The 26,292-nt window shown below is 37.6% G+C and overlaps 1 protein-coding gene across 10 annotated transcripts in view; it reads right to left on the reverse strand.

Annotated features, from left to right (window-relative positions):
• Nucleotides 1-26,292, reverse strand: part of KHDRBS2 (KH RNA binding domain containing, signal transduction associated 2) — a 360,034-nt gene that overhangs the window by 186,836 nt on the left and 146,906 nt on the right. For all 10 annotated transcript variants that reach the window (XR_003527902.1, XR_003527901.1, XR_003527899.1 and 7 more), the window contains exon 4: nucleotides 8,332-8,478. Coding sequence is in view for 2 of the 10 variants with exons in the window: in XM_027644902.1 (XP_027500703.1) it covers nucleotides 8,332-8,478 (147 nt within the window). In the remaining 8 variants the exon portion in view is untranslated. The remainder of the gene's footprint in view (nucleotides 1-8,331; nucleotides 8,479-26,292) is intronic.

Genomic DNA, 26,292 nt, shown 5'->3' on the forward strand with positions numbered 1-26,292 from the left:
GACATGGATAGTCAGAAGTATTTCTCATGGAAAAACAAGGCTAACCCTGCTTCTGTACAATAAAACATGGGGGCTAGAAAAGAAACAAATCCAAAGCAATGTAAGAGTAAGGACTGGTGTGAAAGTATCCTCTGCTTTTAACCATGCATGAAGATGTGAGCACTCATAAAAAGTGTTAAGCAGCTGCTTTAAAACAAACAAGAGGAAGTGAGTGGGATTTCGGGTTTTTATTTTTTTTTACACTCAGTGCATAACTGAACTGTCAAACTCATGTGACCTAAAGTTTTTCTGAGGCTGAAAGCTTAACTAAGGTTCAGAAGAAGCCTTTGACAAACTCAGAGAAGTAACAGGGTATATAAGGCAGGGTATATACCTTATATACCACAGGGTATATAAGGCAAAATGCTACAGATACAGCCCTGAAAACATTCAATTTTTGACTGCTGGAAGCTAAAAGAACACAACTGAGGAAAGATTACTCTGTATTTCTGCTTTTTCTTTCACGTTTTCCTAAGTAAGTGCAACTCAGCATCCTCAGAACTGACTACACTGACCTTTGCTACATTAATAAAAAAAGATATAAGGTTTACAAATACCACCAAAGTCTTCTCTCATCCCAGTTTTTCAAAAACAAACAAAATAAAAAAAAAATCAAAACAAACACCAACCCCAACACACCATCTGGATAGTATCTGCAGTATGCTTTTCAATGTGAATGACAGCAGGAAAATAATTTTTTTATTTAGGTGTACCTCCACAAATGAATTAAATCTTAAAAATCCTAATGTAATTTTGCTGATGTAAGGGAAACAAAGATAAAGTAACATGGTTATGACAATAACCAATTCCTTGAAAGAGTAAAAATAAGTATCTGTGATCTCTTTGCTTTCAGTATTATTTTTATAACCAAATATTGTCTTTTGCTTTCCTCATGTTGATGGCTGGGAATAAAAAAAAGATACTGTATATGTGATGAAAACACAAAGTAATATCCTGCACATTTTTTTTCTTCATCATTCCAAAGTAACCCTTTGCATGAAGAACAATTATTTAGATACAATTTTTATGCCTACCTTTATATAGAATCACATGGAATTTTATTTTCAGGCCATGAAGCTGCAGCTTCTTCACTGGGTCAAACACCTAACCTTTATTGATGAGTTGATTGGCCAAATTTGTACTCACACACAGAGCTCTAAAATGAAATGCCAGATGTGCAGGAGGGTCTGGTGCTCTCACTGAGATGAAGAGGTTTGTACAGTCTAATGTGCAATACCATAGCCAATCTCTTGCTACATATTACAGACATGCAATTAAGAAACCAGGAGTAATGCAGTAGGATTCGAATTTTTCTGCATAAATTTTATCACCTGCACTCATAATTCCTTTTGATCTGCCACTGGTGAAAAACCTCTACCCTAGGAAGATGAAGCAGCAAGAAAAGTTCAAAACTGCTGATGAATACAGACTTGCCAAGCAAACTGGAAATATTTCTTTAAACTGCAACCATGTCTCAATAGCATGCTCAGATTAATGGTCGGTGTAAAATCTTTGATCAGGTTAATGTCTCTGGTTGATCTGAAAGGGCTGGCTTTGGCAGTAAGGCTGGGCCTTTTATATTGATTCCTTTGTGTGTCAAAAAGAGATCACCAAGGGATTGCTTTCACAGACTGAATATGTCTTGGCATATCTAAAACAGTCTTAATTCACTCAAAGTGGGAGTATCAACCCTTAAAGCACTCAACAGGCTGCAAAGTATCTGTATTGCCTTGAAGCAGCAGGGGAGTTAAGCCTAGGAAACAGATACTTGTTAGTCTGGCATGTCAACAGAAGACCCACTCTTCATAACTCAAATGTAAAGACATTTGAGGAATTACGTACTTTTTGTATTGCTACCCATTTCCTAGCCTCACAGCAGAAAGAACCAGTAGTCTACAGGGTATATCAGTAAGTACATAAAAAAATTCAGTCAGTTGAAAAATACTGGAGTTTCATTTTCAATTAAAAAGGCAATTTTAGTGTATATCTCCACCCCCAAACCTTCGCTTTGAGGGAAAACTTTAGGGTTATTTTCATCAAACTTGAAATCAGTGATTTAAATGATACAAGTGCTGCTGCTCCATCAGCCATTATTGTGGTTAGGACAAACTTCAACACCTGCAAAAAGTCAAGAACCACAGTCCACAGGTTACAGTGACTCTCTCGAGTAAACTAGTGTTTGAATATATTTATAATAATTTGATTTAATAAGCAATGTTTAGGAGAAATAGCTGTGAAGAGGCAAACTTCTGTGACATTTTAGAGTTTGACTAATCTCTAAATCTTTGAATTTTTTTTCCTTGATTATCAAAACTTGTGTGTGAAATTGCCAGAGATGTTGCACACTAGGAAAAACAGAACCCAGACAACTGAAACAGTTGCTAAAAAAATTCCTTATCACAGTTTTAAAATAATTACTGTACTAATTATTTATTACTGTAATTATTTTTGCAGAATGTGCAAGTATAAATTGTTTACTTTGACAGGTATAAAAGATGTATTTTAGAGATGTAGTTGTGCTGCTGCTCAGTGTCATATTTAGGGAAATATTTTGCCTGTTGAGGTTTCTGAGAGGAAAAAAAGACCGACATCCCCCCACCCACACCCACACTATAGCTTATTTATAAGAAAACCGTAAGATTACAAAGCCATGTAGAGTGAAATGGTATGTAAGTAGAGCTTTCATATCATGGTGTAGCACAGAAGAAATTTAGATGGTTAACAAAAAATGTTCAAAATAAATGTCATATACCTACATATACTTGTAATAAACTGGTTTATAAGTGACAAAATTGCTACTGTCTGCTGTATGTACATAGATTATACGTAACTATAGTCTGTACTATATATGATTTATATATACAGTAAATGTATATTTGATGTAAAAGAATTTATTTTCCAATATTAGATGGAGAAAGACCTTCAGGGTATCAAACCTTACTTCAAAATTCTTTAACTGTTACCACTGACACAAACTGGTACTGAAGTTTTTTTTTTATTTCACTCGAAGGGTCTTCTTCCTCAATAATTTTTTGTCTTTAATTAGATGGATCAATGAGAACACAATGTTCTTAAATGACTAGTAAGAAAATTATTTTAATCAGTGGTATGGAGCAAGGTGAGATAAAAGGATTGAAGTTAACTACTCAGTATGATACTTAGGTACCTACAAGGAAGTCTTGAAGACACTGTAGCCTGAATTCACAACAACAATATAAAACCCTGCATTCACCTGCTGCCTCATGACACTGATTCCTAATAATGGAATCCCATCTGAGCTGATCTGATAAGCACCCTCAGAAAACTGGTAGATGATCGCCAGTGACTGTCCATCAACTGGACTGCACTAAATGACCACGTGCTTATTCCCAGCCTGTGAGTGGTGCCAACATGCCTCAATTTAAAGCAGATACAAGTGGCTAGGAAAATGTATGCAAATATGTTGAACAGCAGCTTTTAAAGTGGTAATTGGTTCAATTTCTGATCATCCGACTGCACAGTTACAAACAATCTTTTTAAAGTGGTCATATCACCACAGCTGCAACCTGCCCTCTACATAATAGCTCCTTATTACAGAGCACTCACACATAAAATGAATTATCACTATCTGCTTCCCTCATTCTCCCAAGGGATGCTAACCATGTCAAATAAAAATGCTTTGCTTAAAGGGATAAAAATGTGAATCAGAAAAAGATTTTGCATGTGTTAGAAAGCACAGAACTCCTAAAGATAGTATAATCCCTTACTATATGGAAATAGGAGTTTGTTCAGAAAACATATTTCTATGTTTGGATGTAAATCAGAATGATATACATAATAAGACTGACGTAAAATTTTTTTGCTCAGTTATACTGAAAAAAGTTCACGGCATTTAATAGGTATGAACGTTTTAAAATCAGCACATTTTAAAGCTTGAAAAGCTTCTTAACCCTCCTCCTCCACGCCCATAATCTCCCCTTGTAGTTTGTTGACTCTGCATCCCACTCTGAGGCACTGAGGTATAACATGAGCCTTAGGTTCCTCACCCAGACCTAGATCCTTGACAGTTTGGGGTCAGAACTGCTTGGCAGTCAAATACCTTTTATTGACTTTGTGTTGGCTACAAAGGTGAATCTGCAAAACATGTCCTCCTCCTAAGCATCCCTACTGTTAGTACTTTCCATGCAGCTAATACAGGATAACTTACATTATGTTAACATCAGTTCCAAATGTGATCTTTAAAGTAAAACCTTGACTTCAGGGAGCACATTTTGGTTTTCATTTTTATTAGGTTGATAGAAAATAATGGAGCAGGCAGTTGTGTTTCATAACTCTGAGATTAATCCTATTTACTTAATTACGGGGCTTTTGATGTGTCATATTTCAATCATATTCAAATTTTCATACTGAGAGTAAACATCAAAACAAAATGGAGCACAGCATCTAGCTAGTAATTGGATATTACATCCTCCAAAGCCAAAGTTCTGCATAAAATATACCAAAGAACCACAAAAGTTAGTTACAAAATAAATCTTATCAACTAGTTAGCAAGGCCCAAATGGCAGCTACCACTCAGACCTCAAGTCACTTGCAAGATGGAAGTAGCAGAAAGTAAATGAAGCAGCTTGGCTTTGAAAGAGCCTCAGCTGGCAAAGTACTGAGCGCTGCAGACCCTGGGAGTTCAGTGATGCGCTGAAATGCCTGTTGGAGGGATCCCAATGAGCCACCTCAGACCAAGCTGCCTGCAGCTTTGGAATGTGTTAACTTGTGGAACAGCCAGAGTAAGCAGTACTTAGCTTCTACCTCTGACTTGGAGGGAAAATCTTCACTAGTAAAAATTTTGTAACCTATTCTTTGGTAAGGTCAAAGGTGAAAATTAAATAATCACATTTAAATCAAAAGCTGTTGTTCATTAAGACTTCACTTCAGTTAATAAATGTTCAACTATTTTTTTTCCTTAGCCCTATTCTACATTTTTCTCTTTTTTCTCTTACTGTGTTTTCTAGGCTTTTATTTTAAAATTCAGTCTCATGAAAACTTATGGATAAGGTATAAAAATGTTATTCCATTTTACTGACACAACATTATTTCTGAGGGCAATATTTCACATAAACGTCACAAAATTCATAAGCAGTATGAGAACTCATTTGAATAGTTTATTACATCCTTGATTTGGTATAAATAAAACTGATACATTCTACTGTTTTCATCCCTGTCATGCAATTCCAATATTCATTGCTGCAATAAATTAGGTCTTATAAACAATGAAACATCATAAAACAAATTCAAGAGATGCTGTAAATAGGGAACAAAAAGGAAATTATCTAGTGCAATCTTTTTGAGTGCAAACCCGTTGTAACATGTTGCAACCAGCCAGTTAATAATTGCTTTGTAAATTTGAAATGAAGCAGAGGGGATAAAACTAACAAACAAGTCATAAAGTACAATTATTACTTGTTTGGAATGATTATGACTCCCTGGAGGGAAGAGGGGCACAAGAAAGCTGGTTAATGTTCAAGGATCCTTGTCTCCAAGCTCAGGAGTGATGCATCATAATGAAGAGGAAGTCAGGCAAAGATGACAGGAGGCTCACACAAATGAACAAGATGTTCCTGGATAAACTCAAACACAAAAAGGAAGCCAACAGAGGGTGAATGCAAGAACAGGCAGCCTGGGAGGAATACAGAGAGATTGTCCAAGCAGCCAGGGACCAGGTTAGGAAACCTAAAGCCTTGACAGAATTAAAACTGGACAGGGATGTCAAGAGCAACAGGAAAAGTACATCAGTGATAAATGAAAGACTAGGGAAAATGTGGGCCCTCTCTGGAAAGAAACAGGAGACCTGGTTACACCAGAAATGAAGAAGGTTGAGGTGATTAATGACTTCTTTGTCAAGTGTTCCAGCCACACAGCCCAGGTTGCACAAGGCAAAGGCGGGGACTGGGAAAATGAAGAACCACCGACTGTAGGAGAAGATCAGGTTTGAGAACATCTAAGAAACCTGAAGGTGTGCAAGTCCATGGGACCTGATGAGATGCATCTGCTCATTCTGAGGGAACTGGCTGAGGAAGTGGCTAAGCCACTATCCATCATCGTATCTGAGAAGTCATGGCAGTCCATTGAAGTTCCCACTGACCAGAAAAAGGGGAACATAACCCTCACTTTTAAAAAGAGAAATAAGGAAGACACAGGGAACTACAGCTCTCTTACTCTCACCTCAGGTCCTGGTAAGACCATGGAGAAGATAATCTTGGAAACTTTGCTAGGACACATGGAAAATAGGGAGGTGAATGGTGACAGCTTCACTAAGGGCAAATCATGTCTGACAAATCTGGTGGTCTTCTAAGACAGGGTCTATTATTGCTATTGTCAACCATGTTCAAAATTGCGTAATAAAGAACTAGTTTTTATATTTCCTCCAGTGTAGCTCTTATACTTGTGCTGGAAAATACCTATAATCCTTATGAATAAATAATGTGTCACACAAAATATATGCTGAATATTTACAACAAATTTCAATATTACTCTCAACACCCACTGGTCTCTCTCGCTTATTCAGCCAGAACAGAATTTCTCAGGTTGGACAGAATATATAACGGATGTTAAAAATCCAGGTGGCACAAGTAAAGGGTGCCATCATCATTGTGTCAGGCTAGAATACTCTCTTCCAGAATGAAAAGGACATAAAAAGATAACTTTAAACAAGAACCCTGTTGCAGTTTGACAAAATCACAAACAACTGGAAATAGAGTTATCTAAAGGACAAAGACTGGCAAATTTTATAATTGGCCCTGTTACCATTTTTAGCTAATACACTTCAGAATTTTCAGGAACATATTACTTAATGATAAATTTTCTGTCAGTGTAATGGCTTGGAAGATCTTCACCATTAACGTGCAGCCAAAATGTCACTCAACAGTATGCTGCCACGTTACAACATTGACCTAATTTGTCCCCCATATTGTATGTTCAACATAAAATCAGAAATCATGAAAAAAAGGTACTTTCTTGTCTCACAGGTATTTCAAAGAATTTTAAATAGTATTTTATTACCAGTGTTCCCAAACTAGAAGCATATTAAGGGGATGAAAAAGGAGAATCAGAAAGACAGATTTAACTTGTTTAAAACTTGTAGCTCATTTCTGGGCACTCAGTGCCAATAAATGTTCTTATTTAAAACAAATATCCAGGTGTTTATTTTTAACAATCTTAAGTTACTTAGTTTGTATTCTTAAAAAACTTATTTGCTTCAAAAAAATTCGAATATTTTATATACTCTACTTCAATATTTCACTCATAATGTATTCTCCTTTTCCTCCAACACAAAGCCCACACCAAATAAAGTGTTAAAATTCTTCCAGGTAAATATGTATATGCCTCACATGAACATCTCTTACCTTGGTTTCATATTACTCATAACAAAAAGGCACTAATCAAATCCTTCCGTTATTATCAAGAGACACGAACAGTTACTGCCTTTCATTTTTAATCACAAATAGAAACAAGCTGTCATCATATTCTTTTTAGGGAATATAAGTTCTGGACATTTTTAGAACACTAAGAACTCTCAGGTGATGCTAAGACCTCAGATGACAACTCATGTAACTCTAGTAGTACTTTATTTAACATCTAGTATACATATGCTTCAATTCTAGGACAAATTTAAGTATGAAAATATCATGGAGTAACTGTATAAATGTGGAAAATATATTTCAGAGAATTTGAGGAAAATCAATAGACAGGAAGATAAATATTTCAGAAAGTTATATACTTAACATAAATCAAATTGAAAAGGTTCCCAGCTTTAGAGTATGTTTCTGTACTCTCCTGGTTGATGGAGGAGATTCTAAACTGTGGTCTGAGTCATAAGCTGTCTGAACAGAAATGTCTTAGGAACGTTTTGCTCATACTGTTTGCTCCACAAGACATTCATTGACTTCATTAGCAAGATATTTAGATAAATTGGCATGTATTAAAATGTTTTTACAGACTTAAATACTCAAAAATCTTGAAAGTGTACTCTCATATTAATGACTACTGTCTGCCATCAGAAAAAAAAAAGTAATCTACTATTCCCTCCAGAAATCAAATAAGGAAAACAAAAAACATTGACAAATGGAAAAAATAAAACATCTAAAAATATGTTAGGGCATCAGTTGTGACAGTTAATGGCCTGTTTGGCAACTCCTTGAGAAATGAGAGAGAATAAAGGACGAACTTTTCTTTTTCTTGATCTAAAGGTGCTTAAAGAAGGTACAAATTCAATGCAACAAAACCATAACCAATCACAGAAAAGTGTTGCAAGTCACTTACAGGAACCAGGAATTTTTTTATTTCTTCCAAGGCATGACTCATACGAGAATACGCCTCCCCAGGTGGAGCAAAAACTTCAATTAATACATGGAGCTCATCACTCAAGTGCGCGTATTTGGCTTCTCCACTTTTCCTTAGTTCTTCCTCCTACAAAAAAAGGGTAGGTTTGGTTTTTAGAACCGAAAATGTACTAATTTTGCAGTGATTTAGAATTTACAGAGAATATGACAGAAGGACATAATATAAGCTGTCTTTTCAAGAAATAAAAGTCTAGTAAAAGCCACTTAAAGATTTAAAAATCAATTTTGAGCATTTGAATGATAAAACCAGCATAATTATCATCTACAACAGATTTTAATCATCACAGTAAAAAAATGCTAAATACTCCAAAAGCAAGTAGTGACATATTAAATCCATAATTGAAAAGCTGCATTCATCTATCTGAATCTCAGCTCTTAACAAAAAAATAAAAAATAAAAATCCATTTAACCATTTTGGAACACTTTAACAAATGCTCTGGTTTAGTAATGTCTTTAGGTTCTTTAATGCATTTCTGCAGCCTGTACATTTCAGTATTGCTAAAGGAAAATATTCCCTAGTACTTCTATTTGAGACACAGAATCACAGGATGGTTTGGGTGTGAAGGGACCTTAAAGACTAGCTGATTCCAGCCTCCCTGTCACAGACACCGACACTTTCCACTAGACCAGGCTGCTCAGGGCCCCATCCAACCTTGAATACTTCCAGGGATGGGGCATCGCTAATTTCTCTGAGCAACCTGTGCCAGTGTCTCACCATCCTGATAGTGAAGAACCTTTTCCTAATATCTAATCTAAACCTACGCTCAGTTTAAAGCCACTATTCCTTGTCCCTTCATATATGCCCTTGTAAAAAGTCTCTCCCCAGCTTTCTTGTAGCCTCCTTCAGGTAGCGGAATGCTGACCTAAGTTTATCCTGAGCCTTCTCTTCTCCAGGCTGAACAACCCAAATTCTCTTCATAGCAGAGGCCTCCAGTACTGATCATCTTTGAGGTCCTCCTTTGGACTTGCTCCAACAAGTCCATGTGCTTCTTATATTGGTGTCCCCAGAGGTGCACTCAGTACTCAATGATGTCTGAGTTTCAGTCCCAGTTCTGATACAGAGTAGCTATGCAACCCAGTGTGCATCAGTTAAGATGGTGAATCACTTCACCTAGATTTATCTCAACCATCTTTGGGTCCCAGGGTCCCAGTTTTCCAGATATAAAACAAGCCTAAAAATCTTACTTCATGTTAGAGTAATGTTCTGAAACATCAATCCACTTTCTTACACAAACCTTTGAGATAGTAAATGCAAATTGCAATACACATGCATGGTAGTACCCACTTCATAAAAAGCAAAGATATAAAATAGTGATCAAGTTCATGGCACTGGTTATGACACCATAATGAAACATTTATGCCATTACTACACAAGAGAGCCATAAGTAATGCTAAAGATATGATGAGTTGAAATCTCAATCTTCAAAAATATTTTGAGAAATGTAATTTAGAAGAAAATATGGATCTATAGAAAACATAACCACAGAAAAAGAAGTAAACTAATTTACTTGAAATTGGTGAAGTTACAGCTTTTTAGTACATACTAAAATAATAGTTTATGAACACTTAGCTAAAATATAAAAATTGCAACCACAGATGACAATTCTTACTGACTTAAGTCTATTTAATTCTCCATTAACTTCACTTAGTTTAGCCTGGACTACTTTACACCAGTTCTTGACACCAAAAATATTTGCATGATGCTATGCTTCTAACAATAGGCATATAGTTCTTTTTATCCGCAGTAGAAGATCCAGCACCAATGATTTTTTGATTTTTCACAGAATACACAAGGGTAAAACTCCTTTAATGAATTTCCGCAGCCTCTACGTTTTAGCTCCAGAGTCCTAGACCTGACTCCAGGCTAAGTCAACATTTTGCAGACGATGATAAAATCATAACTCAATAAATGTGATCTATGATTTTATTTTTAAAAGTTGAATATGGACATAATTTTTTTCAACTGAAACTTAAAAATTAAGATAAGCAGCACAGATGGCAGAGTATTTTTATTTTTATAGTTAAAGTATCTTTGGCATTTTAGCTTATTATTGAAATGTCCATAAGAACCATAGCATAATATAAGAGTCCATCATGATATGTTACAATACTTTTCAGTTTCCTGGGAAAAAATCCCCACACATTTGATTGCTGCTTTCCGAATAATATGACATAAAGTATTTCAAAAGAATTAAGTTTTACTAGTTATAAAGCAACATCCTAGAAATTTCTGGAATTTTCTTTCATTGTTTTTTTAAAATTCTGGAAAAAAACCAAAACACCAGCAAGCCCCAAAAGCTGTCTTTCAGGAGAAGACTGCCAATAAACTTTGTCAAAACTATATATTGGAACTTTTTTCAAATGCAGAAAAAATAAAAAATAATGTTTGGCTCATTATTTTGATTAGGATTTTGCACAGCTAAGACATCAGTAACACGATTTGATAACAAAGACCTGTTCTCACAGAAAGTTAGGTATGTGCTTCTACAGTGGTAACAATAAGTATTATGTTTCTCTTTTATTTCCTCAAAAAACCCCAGGAATTCTTAAAATACATCATTTTATAACCTGCCTCCTTGGATCAGCACACGCTTTCCGTCACTATTTGGCAGTCATTTCTGTAGGAAACGACTGCTTCTATTTAGGATGAAAGTACTGCCCCTTCTCTAGCATTGCAGTTGGTTTTGCTTCCTGCTAGCTGTAGCCTTGTTGCACAAACTAAGTTCGCATTAAAAGCCACAGAGCCTTCCTGGAGCTCAGCTTTGGCTTAGTTTCCTAGGAGAGGAGTCCTATAAGCTCTGCTCACTATAAGTAATGGGAATTGGGAACGATCAGGAGACTCTCCTCTAAACTGTGCTTCTGAGTTAAACTAAAACACTAATGAATAAACACCCCATGTAGCACTGGTAAGGACTGAGATGGGTTATGAGACTTTCTAGCACATGGTACATTAAGGCAGAATAGGTGAGAACATCATAAGTCTATTTTATATGTGTTCTTTACAAGGCTATCTGAATGTTGATGGCCTTGCAAGGCCCTGACAGTCTCTAATGCACCAGTGCAATTACCTGAGGACTTTAGATGTTTCTCGTATAATTTCGCCTTAACCACCTGTGAGGTCCAGGTATTCTCTGTGGTGCTCTCTGTAAGTATTGTCAGATTCTCATAGCTTTTTATGTTCCATGATTCCTCAGTAGTTTTCTAGACTCTATTCAGCTTGCACAGCCTTGGCCAGGGTCTACCCAGCAGCCAAGTAGTTTGCCCACAGCCCAAGTACAGATATTATAACTGCTTAAGCCTACTCATGTAGACATGAACCAAAGCACAGTGAAGAGTGACTTGTATTGAAAGACTGATGGATTCACTGTAGAGAACAACCCTGAAAACAATGAAAACGCAGTTAAGTCTTAGGCACTGGATCTTAAGGTAGAAAAAAACAAACCTGGGACCTAATCAGTTCTGATTTATAAAATGAATGGAATAAATTTCCTGGGATTCTCTCTCAGTGATGACAATTGCTCTTAGTACTCACTCTCAGGTTAACAGTATGGTTCTTATTTAGTTCATGGTGATGAAGTTTAACTTCACCATAGGTTGAGCACATCACCCTCCAGAGACAACTGCCCCTTCGTCCTGATCCTCTTCTGCTTCCTTCTGCATGCCAATTCGCTTCATTTCTCAAGACTGAAAGAACCCAGCTCTACCCACACCATTTGCTTCAGGCTTCCTTCACCTTACTTGCTGCCTTACAGCATGTCTGTCACATGGTGTGCAAGTCCATCCACCTTCCACCTGATGCATGGCTCCACAACCCACTCCCTCGTAAAAGGTAACAGGCATTTTGAAATACCTGTTGTGTTTTATACTTTTCAGTTGCCCAAAGCAAGGAAAATGAATTATAAAACTCTAAAGCAGAAATATCAGGAGTACCAACGTCTGCAAAAGTGAAGCATGTAACTGATAACAACATAAAGGCCAAGAAAAATGATGAATTATGTCTGGATGTGAAAGCATTAAAAAAAATTACCATTTAAAAAAAAAAAGTATGTTGACAGAGAACTACTTTCTGTCTGGAATCCTGGCCAAAATGCTTGAATAAAAATACTGGAATAAAGTTGAAAAAAGAAATGGAGTTTGCATGGCAAACAAAGTTACACAGTCCAGATTGATGAATAAAATAACAATAAAATAACAAGATATCAAAGAATAATAAACAAGAAACTTGCAACAGGAATTGTGTAGATCTCAGAGATAAATTTCATCAATGCAATACACAGAACTTCCTGTAATGTGACAAATACAGCTACGAAAAGAAACAATGTGTACTTGAAGAACAATAAGAGAATTGCAGTGGATTTGCAATCTTGCAAGAAATTTGCAAAGAAAGGCATAGTGCAGAGACCAGACAAAGATGATAATCACAGTGCTGCTGCTACACGGGCATTATTCATAAGACCAATGGGCAGTGCTACAGAATAAAATTAATGAGCATGCAGTTTGACAAATGCAAACCTATTTATTTTTCATCTGGATGCAAATGAAAAAATCAAGACGTTGTCTGCCACACTGTAGTAAAAGTAACATCGAACTACAGGATAACAAGTAAATCAGAATAGATATAACTTCTTGGTGGTACTGGTTTGGATTTAAAAAAACTTTCAAGTCCTAAGTCCCATCAGTGAAGGAACAGAGAAAAAAAGAGAGGAAAAATTTGATAATGGATGAAGCATTGGAATGGTATTCAGCAGAGTACAGAGTGAAGCTAAAAGACCTTAGCTGTTCCTTGTCTTTTGTTTTTCACTCCAGGAAGAAAATAAAGATGGAGGTGGTGAGCACATGAGGAGAGCTCACACAGCAGAACAAAGAGAGTGCACGTACAATACCTGCAATAGCGACAGACACCCCAGAATGATATACAGGCATGTAGAAAGAATATTGCTTACAAGAGAGCTAACTATTGAAGAGATACAGGTGACAATAATTATTTTTCTGTATTTGCTGCATCATTAAAATTTTCATAGTTCCTTTGGTGAAATGAAGCAGAGAATTGTGTACATTCAGTACTGCCTTAGGCAAACAGGCCCTTCAATTCAAGGGTGCTTTATTTCCTGATGTTTTTCATAATGAAATATGACAACATCTTAACGGCTAAGAGGTACTAAGCCATACCTAGATCACATTTTTGTTTAGATAGGTGAAAAGGAAAACAAAAACAAATCAGCAGAAGAATGTCATGAGAGTACAACCACTGAATAACTATTGAAAGAACCCTAAAACCAGGGGTGAATGTTAAATGAAGAAAAAAATATAAATTCTGTGAAAAAAATAAATGCCTAGGAGAAAGGTTAACAAATTAAAGTGGTATGCGCCAAAAATGAGGCAACAACTGGTGACCAGTGTGACCAACAACTCTTTGTATAAATTCCTTGCCAGAAAACTAAGAGCAGCTATAAGAGTTCACAAACCTACAAATGTTCCTACACTTGTACAAATCTAAGCAGAAGCTAAAACAGTACAGGTAAGAACCACCCAGGCATTAGACAATTACTGCTAGAACTAAACAAGCTGACCATATTCAGTGAATACAACCAATGAATTGCAAGTTTGCAAAGCTAATGTAGGAAATTAAAGATCCTCAAGAAATGCACAATTACCATACCAAAAGATGCTTCGTAGGACTAAGTTAATCTTAGAACTTATGATCATAACTAGGGACCACTGCAGTCAGGGTGCTTTCAGATTCAGGAATAAGACTTTGCTTTAATTAATTACAGTAGAAATCATGTTTTTATTTATGAGAGGCTAATTAGCAACTTGTTGCAACCACAATTACAGTGTAGGTTGTTAGAACTCCTAACAAGATGTTACACTTCTACTATGGGCAAAAATCTATCATCTATGAAATCATCTTTTTTTTTCTTATTCAAAGAATTATTAGTAGTCTTGTTCCACACTAACAATTGCAGCTCAAATTCCATTCAGGTAACATACACTTTCTAGTAACATAAACTTTCTAGTGCCTGACCCTTTCCCTTGTGTTATGCTTACCCTTCTACTGCCCTAGGGGTCCTAAGGTTAATGGCTTCAGCTGAAGGGGATGAGTGGGGGTGTGTGTGTGTGTGGGGGGGGGGGTGACATTCACATGACTTGACATGAGTTGCCTGTGGCCTTTGCTGTAAGATGTATAATAGCAATATACTGATAGTGATAATTTCTTTCTATTCTCTCCAGGAAGCACTTGGGGATGTTTTTAGGTTTGTGAACAAGTTATTTACATTATTCTTTCTCCACTGTTTAGCAACTTCATTTCCTATCCAAATTCACTAGATATGGTAAGTTTTACATATGCTGAGTATGTTTTCTTTGCTCTCTTAGTTACTGATGAAGTGATTTTACCCAGATCTCAAGGTTGCATTCCTTTTATAACCTGCCACTGACATTGATGCCAAGCTCCTGTTTACAGCCCTGGAGCATTTCTTATCACCCCATGCCTTTGCTTTCCAATCCTGCACTTCCATCCCACGCCTGTATTCCCCTGTGCTGCAGTTCTATTCTAGGGCCACAGCAGCATCCTCCACACAGAATAATGACTCATTATCATCATCCATTTATTACAGATATAGTTCAAACCTAGGTAAAAGGTAAAGCAACATAGGCAAGAATCACTCAGCCATTAGACAACTGCTGTTAGAAGTCAGCAGGCTCACAGGGAGCTGGAGGCAGGCCCCAGCCAGCCCAGAGTGAGGCTGGCAGGTCCCAGCTTTAGCACAAAGCCTGCAGCCTGCAAGAAGTGATAGCAACACCATATTTACTGAGACACAGGGCTACCAGTGTCAGTAGAAAGTCAACATAAGTAATTAATTGCCTTTGCTGACCAGTTCTGAAAAACACTCTTGGGATATAGAGATTTTTTTTTCACCTACAAATATCTAATTTTCAACCTAAATGCATACCTGGACTTGAGGTCTGCTGCTTCCAATGCACTCCCTAGTTCAACCAATGCTAGATTATACACTATCTCAGGGTATAAACACAACTATTTGGGCTCTGCCACAGTGTAAACTGTGATGGCAACAGCTACTGCTGAGGATGAGTCTCTGCACAAAGGGATCAAAACTAATGAGCACAAACTGCATTCCCAAACCATCCCTGTAGTAAGGGCTCCTCACTATGATACAGGGTTTTGCTCAATTACAGGCAGGCTGCTGACAGCCAATGCCAAAACAACACATCCAAAAGGATAAATACAGTTATTTAGTGATTTTAAAAAATGAAGTGTAGAGAGATATTATACTGACTGATGGCATTGTAAGAACTTTAAGAGCTTACTGTGTCAAAAATAAAGCAACAAGCCTGTGTCACAAGAAAAACAGATCCTTTGAGTAAAGGGGGCATAACTCTGTTTACATCAGTTGGAGGAAAACATACCTTCTTTTCCTGTGCTGTCATTCTTACTTTCCAGAAATTATTTTACTAGTTCTATTACATCACTTTAGCTCTATTTATTTAATTATGTTTAGAGCCAAGTTTTATAATTTTTAATCCGAGAGATTACAGAGAGAGAGAAGGTGAACAGTCAACTTAAAGTGATACAAATGTTACAGACACTAGAAAGCTCTGTTGATGCTTTAGGTAATTCAACAAGCTAGCTGATGACAGATTATCAGTCATCTTGAAAAGAAGGTTAATTGAATTTATGCTAAGAATTCCATAAACTGACCACATAACAATAATTCTTATTATTCAGGAAACATTCATCTGTGAAGTATAAAGCATTCTCAAAAGCTGTGTTTAATAAAAACCAGTATTTTTAATTTGAAATATACAAAGAGGAAAATTTAAATTAAATATATGTATAATCTTTTTATTCCTTCTTTGTCATTAAGGTTTATTATTATTATATCAGTCCTACAAGAACAGAGTAGAATACTTGTATCACGAGATTCAAAAGGGCATTCTGTCTTTAAGTATGAAAAGAAATGTTTTGCAGTTCTCCATATTCTGAATGGATTTTTTTGCTACAGGCTATTGAACTGAAGTATAAATAAACTCCAGTTGTATAACAGTCAAGTACTTTAAAGACTTTGGTTTTAGTCACTTGAAGGAAACAGTAGAAAGAATATTTCTACTACATAGAGAATATAGAGAAAATTCTGGAAGGAAAAATCCATGCCTAAGCTATTTTAAGCATAAGCAGAATTAAACTTGTATTTTTAAAAAGTCAATCAGAAGAGGTCTAATGTGTGCACTCACCTTTGACTATAAAGGAACCTGAAGCTTCCCTTTGGCAATTCGTTTATTTGTATATTTAGAGCTAATTTTATGATGAAGGCTTCAAGTACCCACTTGAAGGTAAATACTTGCTTTACCATCCATTTCATGAAGGATGCTTCCCCAAATACCAGCCTAGAGAATAAATCCAGTAACTCACGAAAGTATTACTTCAACACGAAGGTACTGCTGTTGTAGGTGCCTACGTAAAGAGACTTCCAAGCCTTTCCCAATATAACTATGTAACCTACTCGCTTAGCTTATAGCTGCAAAAGAACTTAAACACCCAGAATTTAGGCATGATTTTGATTCTAAACACCAGATTGTGGCTATCTGATTTCCTGTTCAATTGCTTCCTATCCCTGAAATCCATAGATTCCAGAGTTGTCCACAGGAATACTCCTCAGACTGAAGTGTCTGGACAGCAATGCCACATGAGGGTGAAGGAGATCTGATAATTATTTCAGGCTTAAGGTTCTCTGGGATTCATAAAGTAGCAAGGAAGTAAGACAGATGTTCCAAATTCACTCCTATTGAATACAAAAGCAGCGCTGCTGCCCTTTTCCTTAATGAGGGAACAGTTGGAGAGCTCATCAAGTTACGCATTACGAAAGATAAGAAATAGGTGTTCATTTTAGAGAAGCTGCTAGATGAGTCCCACAAGAACCATTTGGGGACATGTTCTGCTAAACTATTCATAACCGATCCAGAAAATGAGCTGAACAGTAATAAAAATTCTCCAGTGATAAAGACCAGCTTTGTCTGTGTGCACAGACTCTAGATGATGTTATTTCAGGAGAAAGATCTTGAAGGCATTACTTTAAGATCTACAGAAAGAACTTATTCAGTGTTCAATACCAATTAAACGGGCATTGCCTATTAGGTAATTTTTAAGAAGGAAAAGAAATGAAACTGCAAAACCTGTACAAGACCGTTCTGGTGCCACAATTTAAATAAGTATAGAAACAAAACAGGTCAAGATGAAAAGGATGATTTCGAGTATGGAAGTATTTTCATATGAGAGGCTAAATACCAAAGTCTTGCCAATCTTAATGTTTCTGCAGTTCAGAATGTCCTTAAACAACTAATTCTTGGAAAACTTCTCAATTTTCACTAGTTCTTATGTTCTTACCCAAAGTTTTCAACCTTTTGCAGGAGTTTCAGACTGAGCCCACTCTTACATTCTTCTGTCACATTCAGGAACATGAACCCATGAACACAGGGCATGATGTGTTGCATACATACAGAAAAAAAAAAACCAATGCAGATCCAATATATTTTTGTCCAATGACACTTGCAATTGCTTGCTGATGCGTTAGATGTATCTTTTATCACCTATTACATAGATGTGCATGCTTAAGGTGGTTATGTGTCAAATATGGAACTCACTTCTGATGTTAAAGATCCTGTTACTAATTAAAATTCAAATGAGCTCAAAGTACTATTACAGGTGCTTCTTTTAAAAAGCAAGGCAACACTTGAGCCACTCTGATTGCTCATTACAATCAGAGCTGAGAGAGTGTAGAGGAGAGCGATTTACAGCCACTTTCAACTGCAAATTCAGGAATCATGCCTGCTGCAAGATGTGCTGAGAACCACCTGCTGCCAGCATCTCCTCACCTCACCTCCTGCGGTGGTAGCCTCCCCCACCCCTTCCATGCAGCAAGACTTTTCGAAGGATAATGTTGTGTCTCTGACCAACCCTTTCAAGTCCACCCTGCAAGCCCAAGGTTTAAAAGTTCAAACTGATGATCCCATTTAACTCCTCATTGCTTTTTCTACTAAGTCTCCACCATTGAGCAGGTTTCCGTGTTAACGATCTGCACCATGAAACACAATGGAATCCGTGACAAGAAAGGTCCTTCCCTAATCAGTTGACATGAGGGAAGGGACTTCTCCCTGAGTGCTCTATAACAGGATAACTGGTATGGTATGGCTTTCTGCAGTTCAATGACCTCTCTGATAAACTGTATTATAAAGTTCATTTTCCTGGCTGATAGTCAATAATTATTTCCTAAAGGCTTTCCTTTGATTAACCACAACATTGCAAACAAAAGCAGTAAATGGATTTGAGTATCCTACCACAAATTTAGAAGAAACCACTATTTTCTTATATCCCCTTGATTCTCATGCAGTGATGTAAAAACCACATCAGTAGAGGGAAGCCACAATGGCAGAGACAAACTGAACTCTGGGGAACAGAGGAGGAAAAGGAAGTTCATAAATAATTGGCAAACACTGTATCTCTGATGGAATGTACTCAGATGAAAACGTTTCAATACCTGAACTGACTTATAAAACACACTAACTTCTGATAGTATTGCAAATAACAGACAAATAACTGAAATATCAACCAGTGTGTCACTGTTTGCACAAACATATCCTTTTTCTGAGCCAGAATTTTAATGTCTTGCAAATGACACATCCCTTCTCACATGTGACAGTCACACATGACTTTGCAGGTTTCACTTACTTTTTCTTTTCTTGTTTTGTATGATCACAAAGAACATACACACACTTGTCAATGGCAAAATTGCTTGTCCCTCTACTATCTAGAAAATCTAACTATTCACATTTAGACAAATAAATGTTTATGAGATTTCAAGTTCTTGGATGATTTCTCATAAACATGTCAGAAACAGTTGAGTATGTTATAGCAATATTACATATATCATAAAATCATAGAATTAATCACAAAATAGCCTGGGTTGGAAAGGACCTTAAAGATCACCTACTTCCAAACCACTTGCCATGGGCAGGGATACCTTCCTCTAGACCAGGTTCCTCAGAGCCCTATCCAACCTGGCCTTGAACATTTCCAGCAGGGCACCCACAGCTTCTCTGGGCAGACTGTTCCAGTGCCTCACCACTCTCACAGTAAAGAATGTTTTCCTAATATCTAATCTAAATCTACTCTCAGTTTGGATCCATTCGCTCCATGCTCTTGTAAAAAGTCCCTCTCCAACTTTCTTGCAGGCTTCCTTCAGATATCAATAGGCCACAATTAGGTCACCCCTAAGCCTTCTCTTTTCTAGGCTGAACGATCCCAATTCTCTCAGCCTTTGCTCATAGGAGAGGTGCTCCATCTCTCTAATCACCTTAGTGGCCTCCTCTGGACTCGCTCCAACAGGCTGATGTCCTTCCTGTGCTGGGGACCAATCATGACTTTATGTCTGACAGATTTACTGAATGCAAATACAATAGCTTGCAAATAGATTCTCAGTCATCTCAGCTATGATGGGGATCTGCTCTCCAAAGATGGAAAAACACACTTTCTAATCTTCTCATAATGGAAATCGGTAAGGATATTAGTCCATTATAAGCTGTAAATGAGTTTGACTAAAAAATCTGATTTTTTTAATGAGTAGTGATTATAGCAATTCTAACAGCAATTTACTAGAAGGCTCATTTTCATGGAATGTGCAGAGTACTCAGACCATGTACAATTTGGGTAACAGCAGCTCCTTGGCTGTGTAGTCAGGACCTGACCTGAACTCTGTATCATGAGAGAATAATTTAAGAAGCTACCACTCATAAAGGAAAAGTAAAGGAAGTCAAAATGAATTCTGTCAAATTTGTTTATCTTGAGATAACTTGGCTGGGGGCAATGATGGTAGCTTTTGGCCGGGCTAACTTAGACTACGACTCCAACAGAAACTCCAGTGTTCCTCACTGCAAATTTTTAGAATACATTATCTACCTAAGAAAAACAAAGATACATTCTCACTGGAATGCAGACTGACTCCTTTGGCATGATACATGCAAATCCTAGTATCACAAAGAAAGTAGTCTGAAGGATGTCAAGGGCTTTCCTCTGGGAAGTCCAACATTCAGAATTTCATGCTGTTCTTTGTAGTGCCCCAAAGAAAACACCAGGTATCTATGCACTTCAGAGGAGCTTACTCCTGGCTGAAGAGTCACTGGTACTAAACTGGCCAGGCCAAGATGTCAGTGCCCAAGTGCAGCCTGGGCATTCCCTCTAAAAGCTCACAGCGTGCTGCTCCTGCTTCTCTACCCAGAACTTCCCATCTCCCACACGCATCCAAACCAGAATGGAATATCCTCAACACACCAAACAAACATCAAACTGCAAGAGTAAAAAAAAAAATTAAAATTCAGTTTAAAACAGATAACTGTACTCCAGAAAAGGTTAAGTACCTGCAATCTTCAAAGTCAGCTAATTTTACTGCACTAAAAATTAATATTCATTTTGCACTTAAGTTTTATCATCCAGATCATCCTTGGCAATTTAAAGCACTCCTCCAACCCCCTTTATGTGCTCAGATTTATGAAAGAAGAAATAACCTTGTGCACAGGCTTTCAATATTGCAAAATTTTCATTACATGGTAGCCATATCTCAGATAATCACAAAATATGCAGATTATATTAATCAATTATAGTCAATTCTGCTTAATGTCACCATCAGTTTACAATAAAATTTCCTTCTATTAAAAGCTTTTTTCTAGGAAACATTGTAACCTGCCTCTGGCTGAAAATGAAGCATTTTATTTGTTTTACAGTTCTTTAGTGCTTTAGCACCTGTGGTCTCCCTTGTTGCTCATTTTCAATACCAGTACAAATGAATGTAAACTAAAATTGAACAACAGCCCTGTTTATGGCAGACTTTCTCCACAGCTTTGAGACAAAAGATGAGGATATTTTTACTGTTGTCTGAACATTCTCAAATGCTCCGACTCATATCAAATAGTGAAAAAACCCTACATTTCTTGTTCTTTCTCTCCTTCCCTCCTAAATTGAAAAAAGGGAAAAATGAAAAATATTTCCTAAATCAGGAATATGTGCACCACAGAAACTGAGCAAAGCTTCAACTCCTAGCAGACTTAGCTCCTTGTGTTCCATTTTCCATCTGAATGCTGGGTTTTTTGAGTCAAAGTGTGCAAAGACCAAACTACTCAAGTTCTTTGAGGACACCAGGCTGTATTCAACCCCAGGTCTTTGCTGATGTGCTGGATCTGAGACAAAGGTCTCAGTTTGAAAAGACAGTTATAGGACACCTGAACAATTATTTGTGTTCCTTAAGCGGGATTCATTTACCTTGACTTAGGAATCCAGAAGCCAGATATTTAAGCCTCAACTAGTCACATCGAGCTCTCAATGGAAAGAAACAGGCACTTTCACAGGGTGACTCATCTCAAGCTGAGGCTGGTGTTCAAGATTATTTGGGAGTTTAGGTGAATAAGCCAGTTTAAGGATCTGAGCATCTTTTTGGATCTGCCCAAATCTTGTTAATAAAAAAGAAATCAAAATACAACTGGTTAACTATGAAAATGTTACCAAAAACCCCAGCAAAAACCTAGGATTGGATTCTTTTATAAAAATTATTAGTATGAAGGAAAAAAATACAAAGTACCAGAGCCATGTTAGACAAGCTTAAAGACTGCTGGCAATATTTTGGAAACTGGCTGCAGGATCACAAACACCATTTTAACTATTCAGGAAAAGATAACATATCCACCAGTATTCTGAAACATTGTATTTATCAATTTTCTCCTCCAAACACATATTTCTCCTCCAAACACCTGTTTTCATTGGGCATGCTGGATGAAAATTGCAGTATTTTACAACTGACCTAGATGTTATGCTGCTGGTGACACGGAGAGCAAAGAAAGAGCTGAAAACCTAAGAAAATGCTGGCTGAAATGTTACTATTACCAGCTTCATGCCTATTTTTTTCTGCTGCACAGTGTAATTCTTATTTCACTCCGAAACAGTCGGTGATTGCAAAAGCAACACTGGCCAACAGATTCTGGTATGATTTAAGAGGGATGATATATCTAATTATGAGAAACTCCATTTGTTCTATTTTCATTTAACATAAGTTACAGAGGGATTTGACAGTGATGGAGTTCACAAGCAGAAAAGCCACATGGTGCTCAGGCTCCAGGGACCTATGGGAATGCTGCTGCACCACAGCAGCTGATTAATTAACCCTCTCTCAGCTGTTGTTTACCAGTTATATCCTTTTGCCACCAATAAATCTGACATGCAAGTACAGGTTCTGCCCCTCTGCAGTCTGAACAGTGGCACCATGGCCATCACGTTATATTACTGCACACACCTGAGATGCAGGGAGCAGTCTGGGAGAAGTGCTTGAGATGCCTCTCTGGTAACATGAGCATGACACAATTCCATTAACAGTGCTCCTCTACCCCTGGCCATGATGGGGACTCTTGATCCCTTGGCTCACTTGCCTCCCCGTCTTCCGCTGTTCCTCCCTTGGTCCTTGCAACCTGCTCCTGTGGCTGCAGTGCCCCCTCCAGCACCAGACTGCACACACATTTCCTTGGCATGCCCTTTCTTCATTCTCACAGAGAGCCCTCTACTTGCTGGAGAATGATGTGTAAAGTGGCTAACAGGAAGGAAAGATGTTGGCCTGCTTGCCCTTTTTATTTAAATTAAATTTTGCTATTTCTCAGTACCTCTCTGAGTCCCATTCTGTCAGAGTGTGCTATGCTAGAAATGTTCAGTGGCAAAAAAATCATCTTGTCAATCATTCCTTGCTGCTGCTGTTTTGGCAGACTGCATTAATCAGTGCTTGCCTCAGCCTGTGTTGCCTTCCTTTGCCTGGCCCTGCTGCCAGCAGCACACAGGCAGCAGGCTGGCAAGCACATGGGGAGACAGGCACAAGGGCAGTGGAGCATCTCTCCCTGGGGCACAGGGTCCCTAAGAGTTCGCTGACCACAAACCATCTAATCCACTCATGTGTTAGTTTTTAATCTTTCTGCCACCGTCTCGTCTCCTCAGACACAAGGGAGGGTGACAAATGAGACGAACCATCATGTTTGCGATAGACAGGAGATCTGATTTTTCTGTGTCTGTGGAAAAGCAGATCGGTAACTGTAGTGTCCTGCTGTGCAGGAAGAGAAATTAAATGCCACTTTCAGGTGAATAATATGCAAAATAAATGTAATTCACATATAGCGCAGTAATGATCCAGACTGTCTAAAAACAATTTCAAACTGTTGGCAGAATTAAAGCCCCAAACCTGTTGGTTTTGTGCTTAGTTCTGTGCTTTGGAATTGCTCTTCTTTCATGTCTACCATGAGAACATATTTGAGTAACTGTTGCTAATGTCTCCTATCACATAGGATGGTACAGTCTCTGGACAATGAGTAGGAAACAGAGGTTACCAACCTGAGGCCCCACAAATTTCCTTTGCAAAGAAAGCAGAAAAGCTGGTTTTTCAGATTACATAAGCATTGATAGGAATGCAGTAATGCATTTACAGGTTTACCTGTAAAATTCAGAATCCTTTTCCCTACATCAGCACATGTGATTGAAATACTTATAACTGTGAGGAGGTCCTGTCAGCTTTCCTCTTGCTTAGCTTATGAAACTGTATTGGTAACAACAGCACGTAAAGATCTAAGAGGTTAAGAAACTGTGACGATATATGTTTTCTGAAATTAATGTAGAGTCAGATAATATTATTGCTATTACTATACAATATTTTGCATGCTAGTGTATAATATGTTTCTAGGGGAAAAAACCAAAAAATCCCATAAGGCTGTGTTAGAAAAAGTCCCAGCAGGTGAAGGGGAGAAACAGACTGGTTGCCTGCCAGACCCACCTAGTCCAACACCAGCTCAACAGCTAGGGTTCCCTGAGATTCCCTAAGATCCCAAGGAAGCCTTTGGAGTATGTGTTGAAGTGATGTATTGGTTTAGCTTTAAGTTTTATTTTAATTTGTGAACACAGGAATTAGGTAGGTGTATTGCTATGAAGTGCCATGCATTAATCTTAACTTTGAGGGATTTTCCTTTGCTTTATAATTCCCCCCTTATAACACACTACTATGAAACACACTGTTAAAAAACCTAAAAGCATTATTTTGAGTACCTATTACTTTCAGGCCAGGTTACAAAGGGTCAGTATAGAAACAATGTCCAAGATGAAATAAATCATCACATTTGCCAGTACATGAGGCCTGTGACTGCTGAATAGTTTTGTAATCGATCCATGCCATATCTTTTGAGCCAGCCACCCAGTGTTTCTATCACTTTCTGAATCTAAGCACAGCATGCAAGAGTTTTAATTCAGACTTAGTCTTCTGCAGTGAAAAATCAAAGCATTTTGGTTTCACATCTGAAAATCTGCATCCTTTAAGTTTGTAACAGCTTTTGGTCCACATTAGGATTGACAAATGGTTTAAGCACAGCAGTCTCTTTTAGTGTCTCCAATATAGCTCATTACAGTGCTCATCTAAATAGTGTGAGTTTTTTCATGCCTATTTTCAGTAGACTGCTTTGTATTTTATTTCTCTTATTTCCATTCATTTTATTCTACCCAGATGGGTCAAACATATTTGCAAACATACTCTTTGGGGAATCTTTTCAATTGCTTCCCAAGTGTGTTCATAAAGAAACAGGTGACTTGGGAACAGAATCCTTCTGTTCTCTGCTCACAGAAATTGAGCTTTCATTTTCATGAGAAAAAGAGTTAGAGGTCTAGAAGGAAAGGGTATGTAAAATGCAGTAATGAAGGTAGGAAATAATATGGTTTTCTTTTTTGGTATGTTGTTTACTTAGGTTTGTATAGGCTAACTGAAGGTTTTAAGATCACATTGCTGATTTTCTGCTCCTAGTGGATTAGAAAAGGGATGTGACTGTGCTCTGTATAATGGATAATGGTGGTTTTAAACCACAGCACCAGATTTTCTCACATCTTTTTTTTGTTTTTCAAGGAGCTACTTCCCTGTTACTTGATCTGAGAATTAACTCTGTTCTACTCTGGTTTGTGAGAAATTGAACACCATAAGACATTGATCAGGTGCATCCATCAGGTTGTGTGGAGCTGTTTTGTTGTGCAGGCTGCTTAGTGTCCCCAGAAGCAGAGCCTCTGTGGCAGCCTTGGGGAGAGACCTGGACATCTGTCAGTATATTGACAGACATCAGTATACTGCCACTAAACTTGGGAGAACAGCTACAACAGTTGTTCACCAGAATGCAGTCTGTGCCGGATACAACTTATGTTTGCCAACGCCTGTATCTTTCACCAGTGGCTATCAGATCTGGTGGTCATGCTGGACATCACTCATTTGGGCTACGAGAACAAACATGTAATTAGCACGCTGACTAACAAGATGTTAAAACCAGCAGGCATACAAGACTCCTGAATGGAAAAATGAAACAATCCAGTGTGGTATTTTTCCTGCAAGCCAGAAGAGAATGTAGGACCCAGTGCCCATTTGGCTATAACTATGGGTCTGTTTGCCTCCCAACAAAAGGAAAACAGAGGCAAGAGACACAGGAGTCATGAAAATTTTCACAGGAGGAAGTAAAGAAAAACATCCTGTTTGGAGGTTGATCTTTAAAGGAAAGCTTGGGTTTCTGAACAAGAAAACTGCCTGTTTGCTAGTTCATATTATGTTTAGGTAAAGAGCATGTGGCACACATTATCTGTGAACAAACTGAAAAAATGATACTTATTTCACCTCTAAAAGAAGTAGAAAGGTTTATTACCCAACTAAGGATCATGAGTAACAAGTTCTACAAGTACTAGGAGAGTTTGCATTGTTGGTGCAAGGCTAGGCATTAAAAGATGAATTTAAAAAACAGCAATGGAATACTGAAAAAGAGTTACAGTCTG

The sequence above is a fragment of the Corapipo altera genome, unplaced genomic scaffold (genome assembly GCF_003945725.1).
Source record: "Corapipo altera isolate COAL_440 unplaced genomic scaffold, ASM394572v1 2, whole genome shotgun sequence".
Taxonomy (NCBI): Eukaryota; Metazoa; Chordata; class Aves; order Passeriformes; family Pipridae; genus Corapipo; species Corapipo altera.